The sequence below is a fragment of the Dermacentor silvarum genome, chromosome 1 (assembly GCF_013339745.2).
Source record: "Dermacentor silvarum isolate Dsil-2018 chromosome 1, BIME_Dsil_1.4, whole genome shotgun sequence".
NCBI lineage: Eukaryota > Metazoa > Arthropoda > Arachnida > Ixodida > Ixodidae > Dermacentor > Dermacentor silvarum.
Genome location: NC_051154.1, coordinates 106642378 through 106659037, shown reverse-complemented (window position 1 = coordinate 106659037; position 16660 = coordinate 106642378). Strand labels below are relative to the sequence as shown.

Genomic DNA, 16660 nt, shown 5'->3' with positions numbered 1-16660 from the left:
TCTGGCGCAGCGTGGCACAATTACGGTAAATTTTCTGTGTTTGGCACAGTTTGGAGCAGTTTGGCAGGGGAATGTGCGTTTGTATCAAAATGGCGCAATTGGCGCAGGAGTCCGACCCCTAATACCCCTGTCAGACGGGCATCCGCAAACTCCTTTTAACGCCATCGCCTTTATCTTGAGGGAGATGCATGCGATGTCACACGGTGGCCTTCCACTAAGGGAGTTTGTAGGTTCTTGGTGTTTCGCAGGAGACCAACCACCGCGGGTTTGAGCTTAGCGAGCCACAGGGCCGCATCAGCCGTCGCCTCCAGCACAGCTCGCACGCGAGCTCAGAGGCCGCAAGGGGCTACCGAGTGACGCACGCAAAAACACAGTAAAGCCCTGAGTTGACGGAAACCGTTTATTGAATCCGTCGGCACCAGCACTGCACAAATGCCCGGGCGGCGGGGAACCAAAGGGGTCCCCCGCACCAAGGGCGAAAATACAATAACAGGCACCTATAGCACGTCGCGGCGAGAGCACAGGCTCAAGCTGGGACACGCCGCTAGGAAAAGTCCCGGCGGCTATGCTAATGGGTCAACTCGCGAGAGCTCAGGCAATATCCTTCGGCTTAGGCTTTCGGAAAGTGCGGCTCGGCGTGGTACGACCTCGCGCGAGTGCTAGGCACCGCTCGTCGGCTTAGCGTCAGGAAAATGATCAGCACAAAGTACGCGCTCCCCGCACGGGCAAAGGCACCGTGCGCGAACCTCAGTCCTAGTCACAAAGGTGTCGGCGGACGAGAGGAAAGCATGTACGTACCGTACGCTGGTCCCTGGAGAAAAGAGAGCCACGCTCCACCGCTAGCAACCGAAACGCGGCCGCCGTGATGTCAGCGCCCCGCCCTCACCGCTAACCGCCGCGTGCACAGCGCCACCGCGGGAACCGGTTAGGCGGCACGGGCGGGGAATAAAGGCGAAGGACGGCAGAACAGGTGAAGCTCGCGCAATGGCGCCGGCACCTCCTTCGATCCCCACAAGTTTAACGGAGATTTTGGTCAAGAAAGATCGGCAATCTCCCTCAGCGGCTGAAGGGAGTACTCTCGTGCCCATGCTTGTTGTTGTAAAGCTGAGAATTTAATTATGGTTTGCATTAAAAATAATGTCGAGTGTTTTTCAAAACAGTTCTGTTGAAATAAATAAATATTCAAGTACAATTCACCAACATTTATGCTTGCTGCTGGACTATACTCTCGACCTGTAGGCTATAGGCTTTTCTTGACGTCTTCCGCTTCATCACTCATGACTGACACGGCACAGTGCACAAAATAAAATAAAAGCTCACAAGATCACAGTGCATGAAATGTTGAGTATTGTTCGGGTAAAACAACACAGAGCCGTGCAAAGCCTACTCCCCACGCCGCAAAGGAACACAGAGAAGCACAGGTTGGCTAGCGTCGCTGTCAGCACTGCTATGTTTAGCGAGCGCACTTTGATTTTTAGCGAGGTGTATGTTTTTTGCATCAAATATAATAAATAGTATTTTTTATGGAAGGAGCATTAATTATAATAGCAACGAGCATAATTAGAAGTTACATTTTTGTAATTCTACAAACATCAAACGCCGCTGACAGCACCTCTGTCGGCTTCTTTTGAAAACTTGTTATTGGCCGTGTGACACGGCCAAAACTTCCTTGAGGTCGAACTCCCTTTGGAAGTTTCGCGCTCCCTTATCCTAAAGGAGTTTGTGGGTGCCCGTGTGACACGGGTATAAAAGTGGCATACTTGCAACATTGATTAAAGTAATCTTCGTGACTGTGATAATTAGATGCGGTTGATGTGTAGTTCTGTTCTCAATCTAAGGTGAAATTTACTAACAAGTAACACACAAAATAAATGACGGCAAAAGGAAACCTTAACTTGCCTGTGATGCAGCACATGTGTTGAAGGCATGAAAGACAACATCTACAACTCTTTGTGAAGTCAGCACATTGCCTCCAACAACTGCTGCATCTGCAGAAGGGTTGAGCAGTGAATTCCGGGGCAGCACCACTTTTACAGGTGCCAGGCAGCCCTGCATAACGAAATTGTGGTTAATGTACTTCTGAAGGAAAAGAACACAGTGATTGAATAGCACCAAACACTTGAGGTGTGATGTGACAAAGGTAAAGGCTCTCAATTTAAGCCTTGTCAAAAAATACCCCTTCCCGCCTCTCCCCTTTCTCAACCAGCCTTACAATTGAAATCTCCAAAATAAAAGACAAACGAAATATTGTTATACACAGCTAAAGCTGAGAACATCACAAGTTCCACTAGCTCAGTATTCAAAATGTAGAAATTGCAGTAATTTAATGCTCTTACCAAATTTCAGAGATTATTTGAGCTGGTAACATTCCAAATAAACTATTTTCATAGCAATTATACAATTGCTAAATTTCTTAAATTATCAAGATAATGTGTCATGTTTCTATAGAATGTGTTGAAGTTGCTATGCGAAGTAATGAAACACCTTTTCGCAAGGACTGTCACAAAATTTCTGTGGGCAATGAATGAGAACTAAGAAGAGCTGTTTCACTATCAGCTTTAAATGAGTGGAAGGAGCCAGATAACTAGTAAGATAAGCTGTATTTTCCAGACTATAAGTTGCAGCTCTTTTCTAAAATTTTCGTCGATGCGTCTTGAACAACAGTACAACTTATATGTGCATAAAAGCATGCACGCTGGTGCAACCATTATAAGCGTTTCTTTTTTTCGTGCGTACAAGAAACCGTGCGCAGCACCACTGTGAAAGAAATAGAATCTTTTATTAACAGTGCAGCGACTGTGGTGACAGATGTTAGCTCTAGGGCTGGCCGTGTAGACAGCACAGTGGCAGCCAGCTTGGCCCACCTGATTTTGTTTACTGAACTTTGTTTAGTGCCCTGAAATGGGTATGTATGGCATTTTGCGATGAGTGTACAATCTTGCATAATCACGTTTCATCATGCTGATCGAGTTAAGATAGGTGCGTCTTATACACCGGTGCGACTCATATAGTGACAATTTTTTCTTAGAAACTCGCGGAAAGTGGGGGGTGTGACTTATATGCCGGGTAATATGGTACTAATTTTTAACCTATTCAATTAAACATACAAAGTAACTTTTAATTAACACCCTCATGTAGTTACCGACAATCAGAATTTTATAGCTTTCTAGGAAGCAATTTGATATTAGCATTTGAAACTAAGCAAAAGACTTTTCAAAAGTCTTACAGTGCAAGAAAATCTCACTTTTTTCCACAAGAAACAGACTGGGAACTTGGGGAATGCCGACAACCATGTGAAAAGGAGAAGTCAAAGATGGTGTGCAGCAATGTTTCACTGTCTCTACTTCACAAACATAAACATCTGCTTTATTTAACTGTTTTTTTTTTATTATTTTCAATAATAAAAAAACAAAATTATTTTTTCATTATTGCCAGCTTTGTGAGTGTCACTCAGGAAAATCTGTTTTGACAAACCTTTTACCTATTATCACAACCTAACAGAAACCCACAGCTTCAATTTAAACCATAAATGTGCTTTTCTGGTTACATTTACATATATTCATTTATTACAAATTATCACTTTTCAAAACGTTGCTCCATTCACCGCAAGCTTTGCTTAGCACAGTAGCCTAAATGATGTTCTCCTTTCATGTATAACAATTATTTGCCCTATTGTAGATTGCAAGCACACTGACTCACTTTCAGGCTCACACCAGTGAATTGAAAACCCTTAGAAAATGAAAAAGTGCTGCTTTGCTTGGCTGCTAATCAATGGGGTAACCACTTTATAAGTGGAATAGCCACACAGGCCCAACGCCAGTTTTCAGTAGCTGGAAAGGTAAAAAACATGGTCTTCTACAGGAGGGCTCACAAGGACGCAGAAAACATTTGCCACTACATGCTGCCAAACATCTAGATCACTGTATGCTTTTGCATGTCACATTCAAGACTGTCTTCAATTGCCTCAGTTCCACCAGGTCAATTCAGGTTCAGAAAAAAAGTATCCCAACAACAAAAGTGAGGACTTTGACACTGCTGTCTTAGCATCTGTCAGCATTAATCCTCAAGCAAGAGTAATAGAAATGGCAAGGGCTCCGAAACAACCACAAATTTAATCTGGAAGCCTATTGCCTGGCACAAACACCATCTATACCATGTATGCTTGCATCAAGAAGTGATAGCAAATGACTTTTAGAAATGGCCAGATTTTTGCACAGTGTTATTTTGACTTATCAGGCCTGCTCTTGTAGAAAGTAAAATGAAAAGTTGCACAATGCCCATACTTGTGCAATATTAACCTATAAAGGCTACGCCAGCATACGCACCAAATGAGATGGGCAGCTAATGTGTGATGTGGCATTTTTCAGGGTCACATTCTTGGTCCATACTTAACTGATGAAACTTCAACAAAAGGCAAATACACCCAGTGTAAAATGTGTAGCGTCAGAGCTGTTCTTCGAGTTCCCAGCAAGCACTTAAACACTTGCATGTGTTTCAAGACCAATAGAGCGCCACATTTTTTCACTTCTGCTTGCAACTTCCTTGATTGAATTTTTTTGGACCAGTGGATAAATAAGATAATGTGTACTGCTGCCTGGCCTCCAAGGTCTTCCACTCAAGCTCAGGAATTCCTTGATCAAAACATCCTGAACTTTATGAATCAGACAATGCACAACCGTCACCTGCCCTCCAATGGTTGCCACATATGTTGCTCCTAGATTTGTTTCTTTCAGACTATGTGAAAAATAAAGCTTTTGCATTTGAACCCACTAGCCACGATGATCTGAAGCAGTATTTTGAGACGGCTCTCCAGAACATTTTACAATACATGTATATGCATTTCGTCAATGCAATGAAAAACTGATTTCTTATTTGTATTACAAGAATTAAAACACACCTGTTCTGATCATGATGTTTTGGTGCCTATGGTGTTTACTGCTTTTCAGATCGACGCATTGTGGGAATTGATTTGAGCAAAGCTTTCATTGGTGTTTGCGAGGAGCACTGTTCTTGTTTAGCGACCATTTGCAAGCATAGAGCACACAACCAAGTTGGACACATTTTCACCAGCAAACACCTCGCACAATATACTGTATATACTTGAGTAAGGACCGCACTCGTGTAAGGGCCCCACCTCCTAACTTGGTCATGATAGCAGTGCATGGTAAACGAAGGCAGAGAAAGAGATAGACGACACAAGCTCTGCCCTCAGCACTTGTCCCATCTATCTGTTTCTGTGTATTCATTTACTGTGCGCTGCTATCATGGATATGTTCCAATTCGCCCGATTCGCAGCCCTAACTTGGGCCCAAAATATGTAAAAAAGTATCTCATACAGTCCAGTGTTGTGTACTACATATCTGCAAGATTATCTGTATTTTTGTCCTGTTTGTGTGTTGCTGGCACCATGCACCACTGCTTCTTTGAGCCGGTCACTTTCACCACAGCATAACCTGATTTCCTGCGGTGGAAAGAAAATGCCTAACCGCGTACGAGACATTTCTAATGCTATGGACGGCACTGAGAATAACTAGCACTTTGAAGATGTCAACAAGTCACACGTGCAAGCAGCAGCAGCAGCAGCAGCGATACTGATTAAGACTGCTAAGTTCTCACAAGTGCATCCGTGGACAGACACAAGATAGCATGCGGTTATAATGACAAAAATACTTTTTCCTTTTTAGCATATGGGGACCGAAAATTGAATTGCAAATGGCTTACCCTTGTGTGGGCTGCACTCTACCAAAATTGTTAAAAAGAATGAGGCCCTTACACAAGAGAATACAGTAAGCTTGTGGCACTTGAATATGTGAATCCTACACTATGACGAAGGAATCTGCTTACTAACTAAACATAAGTGGTGTCATGCACCCAAGGACACGCATGAAAAAAAAGTTCACGAAATGACCACAGGCACTCGTGGTCACAACACTGGTATGATGAGCGTTGGCAACAGGGGGCGCACAAACTCATCCTAAAGTGAATGTTCTTTGTCAATATGATCAATAGACTATTTGATATATATTCAAAATTTGGCACATACCCATACCCTTAAAAAATTAATACAAGCATAAAACTTACACACATGCAATATAAAAAAAATTTTAAGTTCAGATTTCTGGAAATGCAAATTTTGAGCAGCATTTACCAGTGAGAACCAAGTAGACCAGTCCATATTGAATTGAAAAGGACAAACCTGGTTTAGTGGCAAGTCATGTCCTACCATGCAGCGAAGACAATACAATATTGCTGAGAGTGTCACTGCACGTGGAGCATTCAGGTTGCCATGCACTTCACGGCCTGTCCCAGAAAAGTCGAACACGGCTGTTCCCTATAACAATCAATCAACCTATCAACCAACCAACCAAAACCAACCAACTAATCAATCAATCAATCAATCAATCAATCATTTATTTATCATGCCCAGGAACAACCCTAATGTCTGAGTGCTGGAGCATGCATACATTAAAAAGCAAAAAAAACAAAAACGCCAGGGAATATAAGTAAAAAAAATGAATAAAGAGAACAAGTTTGAACAGAAGAGTTTACATACAATAAAGCACAAGGTACATACAAAAGAAAAAGGAGGAGAAGGGCAGTCGAACAACTGTGAAAGTATGACAAAACAACGCAAAGCTCGCAAAAGAATAATGACAGCGAGTTATGCTAAATATTGAGATCATGAAAATAAGCGTGACTGTATTCTGTGGACGGCTGCGCATTGGTGTTGACAGGCAGGAACAGGGAAAGGTCTATGTTCTCTGGTGATCTTGCGCGAAGTACGAAACATGATACAACTGAGGAGTTCAGAACAGGTGAGGATACCATGTCGGAGTTTGAAAAGAAACAAAAGGTCAGCCTGATTACATCAGCAGCGAAGTAAGGGCAATGACAATAATCCAACAGTTCTAGAACAAGGTCCAGTGTTCGTGTTAGCGAAGTAGTGATGATATATGCTTGGAAACCTTTTCTGGACCCGATCTATAATCAATCAATCAATCAATCATTTATTTATCATGCCCACGAACAACCATGAGGTCTAAGTGCTGGCGCACGCATACATAAAAAAAGAAAAAAGAAAAAAAAATGGCATTGGAATATCAGTAAAACAACACAATGAATAAAAATAACAATCTTGAAAAGAAGAGTGTACATACAACAAGGTGCAAAATGAATACAAAAAAAAAAAAATGAGAAGGGCAGTTGAACAATATGTGAAACTATGACACAGCAACGTGAAGCTCAGAAAAGAACAATGACAGCGTGTTGTGAAAAATATCAAGATCATGAAAGTAAGCGTTATAAGGACTCTGTATTCTGTGGACGGTTGAGTGTTGATGATGAGAGGCAGGAACATGGAAAGGTCTATGTTCTCTGGTAATCTTGCACGGAATACGAAACATGACACAACTGAGAAGTTCGGGGCACGTGAGGATACGATGAAGGATTTTGAAAATAAACAGAAGGTCAGCATAATTATGTCGGTAGCGAAGTAACAATAACAATAATAATAATAATAATAGTAATAATAATAATAATGATGATGATGATGATCAAACCAGTGAGAAAACATGTACATTCACAATTTCACTTAGTTTGAATGGCAATTATACAAGCTTCTTGAGCATGCATCGTTGTACACGTGTGTAAGCAGCATATCTAATGTAAGGTAAAGCTTTCACAACTCGATATTGGTTTAGCATGAATCCATCCATTATTAAAAAGAATGTTAAGGTCGTCCAATTTTTAATGTTAATTTTACTAGACATTTTGGACTGCCAGCATGCTGCCCCTATCCGGAGAACTTGTCCTCCGAGACCCTTGGCACTGTGGTGCGAGTTCTTGGCATCACTGCTCGTATTTGCAGCCTGGGAGTCTGACTGCACTTGCTCATCACACATGACTACTTGTGCCAGCTATTTCAACAAGATGCTGACAAGGCCTGGTACACTATCGTGAGTTTTTACCACAGCTATGGCAGGATAGCACGCTTCCCTAGGCCAATGGATCCAGTGCACTGAGGAGGGACCCAGAAGAACATGCAAATTCTTTATTATGAAAATACAGAAGCTGAAAGCAGTGAGCAGTGCTGACAAGGCAAAGTATTCAGTATTTGCTTTGCACGGAAACATGGCAATGAAGGGAGTCACCATGTTTCCCAGCGGGATACATGACGGGTACCATAAATTTTTGCATTTACACTGCACAATGCCCAGATGAAATGACAGTCGAAATATGCTACTATTACAACCAAAATACACTCTTCTTCATAGTCATCACTAGAGACCGGATTTTAGGCAAATGCCCTTTTTGTTCCTTGCACTCCTATCACCCCACTTTGATATATGAGCATGAATTAGAGGTTAAGGAGGGCCTTTATAGTGTTTTTATAGTGCCTATACCGTAAAATTACGAGCAAGCGCCCCGCTCAGGCAAGTCGAAATTACCAGCAAAGTTATAATTAGGGGGCCGCTATCCCGGAACGGCACCAAAATTCAAGATGGCAATGACAAAATTTTCCCGCCAAAAAAAAAAGAACCGCAGTGGGAATGGCTTTAAAATTTTATTGAACATGAACTTTATTAAGCCAAAGATTTGTTAGTGGTGTTTATCACTCTCAAAACCATCGAAAGAACTACAGAAAGAGCGCATCGACGCTGCACCGACGCGTCGCCGCGACCGGCGAAACGAACAGTGGTTATTCAGCTTCTATTACAGGCAAAATTATGTCTGCTAGAGTAAAGTGACGTGTAATGTTCACTTTATTAATAACCATGTCCACAGTGAAACGTTTAGCACTAATGAGAGTTCCGATACAAGTCAAGCTCAGCTGCAGTGCATGGCTACCGACGGCGGACAGCGAATCGCGACTCGGCCATGCTCGCATCGCAGCTGGTGGCACTGCAAATATCAGCATGTTTTCTTCATCGTGTGAAATTATTGCGAGGAGAGGGTAAAGCGGCAACGATGGTAACAAAACATTGCTGCTTGGGAGCGTCAGCGGTTCGTTCTGAAGCGCCGTCTGCTACAGATTCGAAGTGAACTGGAAAAGGCCTAGCGACGATATCGGTGGCGAGTGATTAGCAGCAGTGAAGCTGCCGGCGACGCCGAAGCGTAGCCGCGACTACTCCTCTGTCGCCGAGTGGTCACGTCGCTGTGCCGCAGGGTAATCCTTTGTGCCGTGTGAGAGGCAGATCTTCGCTGTCGGCCGGCGGTCTGTGAACTACAGACCGCCAGCCGCAGTTCGCCCCGATGCGCACGTGTGCCCGCTGGTGCGCCTAAAGTCCCTAGAAAAAAATATCTAGGAACTTTAGGGGCGCCGGGTGCGACCATGATTCGATGAAATGGCTCATCGGGGCACCCCGATGCGCACCGGTGCGATGTGCTGAATTTGCCATTATTTTCGTGGACTGGATGTGGCAGGCCAGTGTTGGTGCGGAGGGAGAGGGGGGGGGCTGCTTTCCCGGAACGGCGCGGACATTTGAAATTGGCCGTGAAGTTAGGGGGGGGCTCTTGCACGGGTGGGGGCGCTTGCTCGGAATTTTACGGTAAATGCCTATTTTGGCGTTTGTGCCTAAATGCCTATAAACGCCTATAAATGCCTATTTTAAATATCGGCGCCTATATGAACATGATTTAGCCTCAAGTTTCAGCTTTCTAATGCAGTTAGAGATCGTTATTCATGTTGCCGGATAACATTGTTCGGAACTCTATGGGGTTCAACCTAGTCCTCTAGTTCAACCAACTCCCGGAAAACAACCGCTAGCAGCAGTAAAATGGGACGCGCCGGCCAGTATACGCTGCCGCGCTGACATGGCGCGAGCGGTTGGCGAATGTGAAACCGCGCAGGGCCGTCAGGGGAAAGGAGAGTGAAGAGCAAACGAAGGAAGAAAAATGTGATGGGCACGCGGCTTTTGTTTTGTTTGTAATTTACTTTGTAAGGTGTTCATCGCCCATCGAGTGTTCCTTCTCAGCATACAAGATGCCAAGTGACAAGAGGCACAATTTTGAATCCAGAAATCTGGAGATGGTGGTGGTTTGCTATTATTTCCACTATCTTCACAGTGATTCATAGACTTGTATTTGGCCGTGTTGGGACGTGTTGCCTGTACAATTCGGATAATGTCATTTTATATGAGAAAATTGCCAGAGTTGTACTACCTAAGAGTCTTAATGTAAGAACATGTTAATTTCTTAAGAAATAGCAGTCTGTCTTGCATTTATTATTTGTCTGTTTTTGGTGTATCCTAATTTAATTTCGTAAGGCAGACATAAAGTAGCGCTTTTTTAACCAGTAGTCCCAGCTTTCAAGTATTCTTTTTTATGCCTTTTTCACTATATGACACGCTCGAGTACAGTGGCCATTGAACATGAATATGAGCAGTGTGCTTGTTAAATTAAGCCAATTGATCGTCATTAGTCCAGCAGTTTTATGGGATAATTGCACGGCTATGTTCAACTGTTGGCGCATTTGTGCCATCATAAACAATACCATTTCTTGTTTTCCTGTCGTAGATACAGGTCGCGCACGTCTTCGTTTGAAACTATATGCATTTATGTAAAAATTTATTGTGCCTATATTTACGACGTTGGAGGCCTAAAACGTTGTTTTGCCTGCCTATTTTTGGCGCCTAAAACGCGCTTTTTTAATGCCTAAAGATCTGGCCTCTAGTCATCACGAGTGATGCACAGCTTTCTCAAGTGCAGTGGTGGTGACTTTAAGGTGCTGCATGGGGCTAACCAGATGTGCACTATGCAAACTTCAGCTATCACGTTGGTTATATAATGCTCTACAGTAATAAATGCTGAAAAAATGTAAACAAATAAGTTTTATTTACAATATGAAGTAGCACTTTTCAGTTCAGAGCTCCAACTGCCAGTCACAGATTATTTTTGGGTGAGAAAGCTCAAAATACCTAGGCATGTAGAGAGCAGCGCTTCATTTTTCATACTTTCACCTGCCGTCACTTTTTTTTTTTACTTTTTTTTTTGCATTGCACATTTTTCACTGCCGTGATGGAACCTGATGCACACTATGCACTACATTTGGCGGAATCTTACATGAAAAATTCACCCACTGCGCTGTTTCAAATTGCATAGGTGTCGAAATGGACACACAAACATTGCACAGATATCAACTAAAAAATTTTAAAAATAAAACCACTCCTAAAGGTACACTTAGCGTCATCTATTGAGAACATTTGCAAACTTGTGCAATGTATAGTGGCTACCACAGCATCCACGAATAGCTTTTTAAACTAACAATAACTCCCACCCAGTGTTTTTTTTTTTTCTATATGTAGCCACTATAAGTGTGATAGCCATGCCGGCTCTTTTGTTACTGTTGATTTCAGGCATTCTTTCTTGTGCTCTTTCTGGCAGCCCAATTTAAACAGCCATGTACCTAATGTAAATATAGGTTGTGCTAAAACACGTAGTAGGCAACACAGTGCTACTGTATGATAGGCTTGTTCATGGCATAAAGGAATTTAATGTTTTAAGTTCTATGAGGCTGTCTCAGAAAGTAAGATGGCAAGACATGACTGTTTACGTATCTTAATGAGACAACCATTACCGCTAGCACCACATTTGCTCATCAAGCCAAGCCCAGACTAACTTACATTCTTCATTTATTATCCTTCCTCATTATTATGACAATAATGTTATAGCAAAGATAAGAAGCTTGATTACACACAAAACACAGTTTGTCAAGAACAAGAAGTATTGCACGAGTAAACCACTCAACAAGGTCACAAGTGACGGATGACATGTCTATACCATCCAGAGTAGATCAGTGGCTATGGCATTGTGCTGTTCAGCATGACGTCAGCAATTGGATTCCTGGCTGTAGCAGCCACATTCCAATGGAAGTAAAATGTAAATATGCTCATGCAGTTAGATTTATGCTCACATTAAAGAATCTCAGATTATAAAAATAAATTTCGACTCCTCCAAATCAGCATCTCTCATGGCTAATGTGTAGTTCTGGGATGTACAGCCTCATCAATTATTAATATTACGGATGGTACACCTATAACATGTCTACCTAACCGTGATGTGAAGTATAAATGTTGAAAGAAATTAGGAGCGCTAAAGAAAAATGCCATGGTTTAAACAATAACTTTGGGAAGCTGTGTGTGGCATATATTAAATGAACTAACCTCCTTCTCATTGAGTTTGACAGTGAGGCAGATGCGTGAGCCATCATCCATGCGGTCCCAGGCATGCAGCTCAGCTTTACCCAATTTGCTGATGGCCGAGTTGGCCACCCGACGCAGCAGGTCTTTAATAGCCACTTCTGCATTGTCCTGCACGTAGCCCATGTAGGCTTGCACTGCCTCTAGGCCATAGTAGTCAATAAGTTCCTTCACAAGGGTGATGCCCTGCAAACAAACAACCAGCTATAGCTCCACAAATCATTATCACAGCCCAACACATTAAATTAAGCCAAGAGACTACTCAAATATAGGCATAGATATAACTTAGCAAGTTAGCTAATGCTTTATTTAAAATATAAATAATAACAGCAGTGCTTTTAAATAACAGCAATGGTAGCACTTTTAAGCAACACTGAAGCAGGCAAAAGAAATAGCTATTCTTTCCCTTTTATCATTTATTTTTCAGTGAACATGTTATAAACAATACCATTCCAACACCTTTACAAAATGTTCTTAGAGCCTAATTATAAGCATTCCGATCCTTTATTTGTGACAACAAGGAAAATTTAACCAGCCAAGGCATTATAGGTGAATAAGAAGTCAAAATTATGACAATTTGGCAATGTAGCTGCCAAGTTTTGTCCGAGTGACAGGAGAATGAATAAACTGTGGTTAAAAATAAAGGTGCATCCCAAAAATCACAGAGGCACACACAGAGCCACAAATAGGAGAGTAATGTTTTTCACAATACGGAACCTGTCTAAGTCCTCAAATTTAAAACTGCCCTGAAAACAGGAAAAACTTTTTTTTTTTTTTTAAATATTGTAACTGGCATGTCATGGCAACACAGGGCAAGGAAAGGTGATGTTTACTGAAGTTGCATACCACACATGTGCTCGCAAACACTTCCGCATGGAGCTTACAAATTTCACTTAAATACAGGAAAACACCACTGATTTGCCCGAGGCTGTAGTGATTTCCCGGTAGTTACATTGAATTTAATCAGTCCTGGCTCAAAGCTCAGCTGCCATGTACCATGTGATAATTAGTCATCCTCCTGCAAGATTCCAGCATCTTTTGTAGCATTTTGGATAGGACAGTGAAACAACATTGTCAGCCTGAAGAGCAATTACTGGGTATACTGTCCAAACATACAGTATCTGGTGGGTGAATAGAACTCATTTACATGCGCACAAGTTTTCCAGTGGCCTGGAATAAATCCATCAACATGCCATCTGCAGCCTGACATTGTCTTTTTTTTTTTTTTTTTTCTTTTTTTTCACTCGGCTTATATGGTCAGGCTTGCGCTGGATGTTTCTTTTGTGTTTAAAAGTCTCATTTTTTTTATCTCTCATCTCTTCTGAAGTTTTGTTTGTTACTCGTGGCGTTTGTACAAGCTTTTTCTTCAACTGCAAAGCTTTATTTCTGAGATACCTGTATGGGTTCCTTTGTAGCTTCGTGCTGCACTTGCATGGATGACAATTTTTCTCTATCATGAACCTTCCTCCGCATTACAGACCGATTAGCCTTATTCAGAGTCCCTGTATTTTGAGTTGTTGATTAATTTGCCCTCGGTCTGCGATCGGCTAGCCTCGTGGTTAGCTCAGGTGGTAGAGTGTCCACCCTGGAAAGACGCTTGTCCCAGGCTCAATCCCCGAAGCAGGACAAATTTTTCATCAACTGCGAAGATTTCTGAGAAGCCTGTATGGGTTTCTTTTTAGCTTCATGCACACACAGGTAGATGACAATATTTTTTTCTCTTAAGTGTTCTAAGCCTGTGAAGTAGTCCATAAATATGTCGAACACATTTTGGTCTACTGCATCGGGCAATGTATGATCATAGGAACCAAGAATGAGGCTATTTTGAAAATACATTCAATATAACCCCCTCCCAACATCCTAAATGTATGTCTCTTCCCCCTTGGCTTCACATTTCACAAAGCATGGAGTGTGTACTGTGTACTGTTCTGTTTGTATTTTGTTTCATGCTGCACAACTAAACGCAGCAACCCAAGATGTAAGTGTGTGTTTACAGACGAATGCTGGTAAAGACTGTATTCAAGTCCAGAAAGGCATTGCAGCCATGAAGCATTCAAACAAGTGTAATGTGTGCAGTCAGAAGTGTATAATAGGAGTGACTAGGAAGCTAAATTATTGTTAATGAACCAAGTAAACAACAGCTGTGCAATTCATGGTCATATTTATCGCTAAACGTTTTATTTGCAAGTTTTATTGATATGGGTTTTAATTGTACTTGAGAAGAAAGCAGCCAACATGGACAACAACTCACTGATCACATACCTTTTGATTGGCTGCAATCTGTGCCTGTATGTCAGCCAAATTATCACGCAGGTTTCGAGTACCACTGCTATTGGGCAGCAGAGAGGGGGCATTGAGGGCTTTGGTCAGGGCTGCATATATAGAAGAAAAAAAAAAGTGAATACATCAAAATCATAGTGTGATGCTAAACAAGCAGGCCCCTAAACTATGGCAATACCATGAAAGTTACTCTTAGCAAAACAGTGATCAGCCGTGGTCGAGCCAGAGATGTCTCAGGTGAGAGCCAACGTTTTAACAAGAGGACTTGTATTCATCATGGCCCTGATGAAGTCCCTTGTCAAAATGTTAGGTCCGCCTGTCGCCTGTAAAAATTTTTTTAACGCTTTTCTTGCCCCCCCCCCCCCCCCCCAAGAAAAAAAAAAATCATACAATATTTCACACCTAACAACATGAAGAATGCTGGCTGCAATAAGTAAAGCTTAGCTCAAAGACTTTCGTTTTGTATACTACACTCCTCAATGAAAGTTTAAAAAAATTTCGAAGTACTATTATTCGCGAGGGCATATGTGAATAATGACTTCTGATTAAAGCATTTTAATACAGTACAACCAGTTATTGCTGCAATGTATATTTTTTCCGCTTTGAAAAAAATCCTGTCCACATAAAATGCATTAAAGTTTTGTTCAGAAGGTTTCTAGCTTAGGCAGTGTATCCCAAATGCAATTTCTGCTCTACATGTCAGATGGTTTCAACAAAGTGAAAATGAAAAGTCAAGTTTGTGGGAATGTTCTGAATGGCTAAGAAAGCTGACTACAGTGCCATACATACAGTAAATGCCTCATGTTTAATTAAAGCATGCGAATTTGTGTTTCAGTGATGATGTTACTGCATGTAATAAAATAGTACTGGTATGAGCAATCATACACTTGATGTAGAGTTGAATCAGTGTCAAATAAATTAAAATGAAGGAAAACTGCAACTAAAAATTATTTTTTAAAACTCGACATTTCGGAGCCCGACCGGCTCCTTCTTCAGGGGCGAGGTGGCGTGAGGCATAGCAGTGTTTATATGCATTTTTGGCGCTTTTACAGGCGCGCAGACACTTTTCGTAGACCTTGAGCGCAAACGGCGGGAAGTGTTTCTGACGAACCAGTGATGTTACCCGGCCATTCAGGTCATTCTTGTGTTGAAAATTATTTTCAGGAAGTTTTTAGTCTCACCAATATAGATGCGGGGCATTTAGTTCAGGTAATCTTGTACACAATGCTCTGCACGTTCTCGACACGAATGCGGTCTGCATTTGGATCAGGGAGGAGGCTACCGACCGTAGAGAGAGGCTTGTGAGTGACGTCAACCCCTGCCCCTCGCAGCGCATGTGCTGTCTCTCTGACGCCTTGAACATATGGTATCAAGACATGGCACTCTTGCCTGGGTGGTGCGGCAGCCGCCGTCTTCCTTTCATTCTCATTCCGTCGGTGTAGGGCAGAGGATCTTCTTAACAGTAGAGGATATTCTTAACGGAGAAGCATACACCAAGATCAAGAAAGATCCAATGTCGCAAACCCAAACCCAGATGAAAAACATTCTGAAATTTTCAAGCAAAATCCAGAATTCAAAACCCTTTACTTGAGGTTGATATGCAGAAACGGCTCCGCCTCAAACTTCTACGGCCTCCCAAAGATTCATAAAACAGCAATTTCTATACGGACCATAGTAGATTTTACGTGTTCCCCCCTAAGAGCCCTATCAACCTATCTTCTCCTCTCACCGGAAAAAAAATGGAAATCTACATTTGCCACTAGGGACACTTCGTAGAAATGGTGTCCAATGTGAGTCCTGATGAAAACGACTACATTGTGTCCTTTGATGTGGTTTCGCTGTTCACTAGTGGCCTGTACCCCTGGCACTTTCTGCGACGTGTTATGCACTAACGTGACCCCACACCAAAGACTGCACCCCCTTTCTATTTATCACATCTGTTGGTTATTGGAATTCTGCCTTTCAAGTATGTACTTCTTTTTCAACAACAACCAGTTCTACAAACAGCCTAGTGGAACAGCTATGGGTGCCGCAATCTTGGTCACAGTCGCCACACTCACCATAGAGGACATCGAAAAGTGGGCACATTGCCCTGTCACCCCCAAGGCAAAAATGTGCACTACGTGGACGATTGTTTTTGCGTGGTGAAGTCATCCAAGGTGAACAATTTGCTCATGCACTTG

At 42.2% G+C, this 16660-nt stretch overlaps 1 protein-coding gene across 1 annotated transcript in view; it reads right to left on the bottom strand.

Moving 5' to 3' along the window:
* The window catches only part of LOC119434398 (5-oxoprolinase-like), a 138802-nt gene that overhangs the window by 35889 nt on the left and 86253 nt on the right, over positions 1 to 16660 (bottom strand). Inside the window, exons 24-27 of the mRNA XM_037701561.2 lie at positions 14460 to 14569; positions 12162 to 12383; positions 6197 to 6331; positions 1900 to 2049 (exon numbers count right to left, since the gene is read on the bottom strand). Of these exons, the coding sequence (XP_037557489.1) occupies positions 1900 to 2049; positions 6197 to 6331; positions 12162 to 12383; positions 14460 to 14569 (617 nt within the window). The remainder of the gene's footprint in view (positions 1 to 1899; positions 2050 to 6196; positions 6332 to 12161; positions 12384 to 14459; positions 14570 to 16660) is intronic.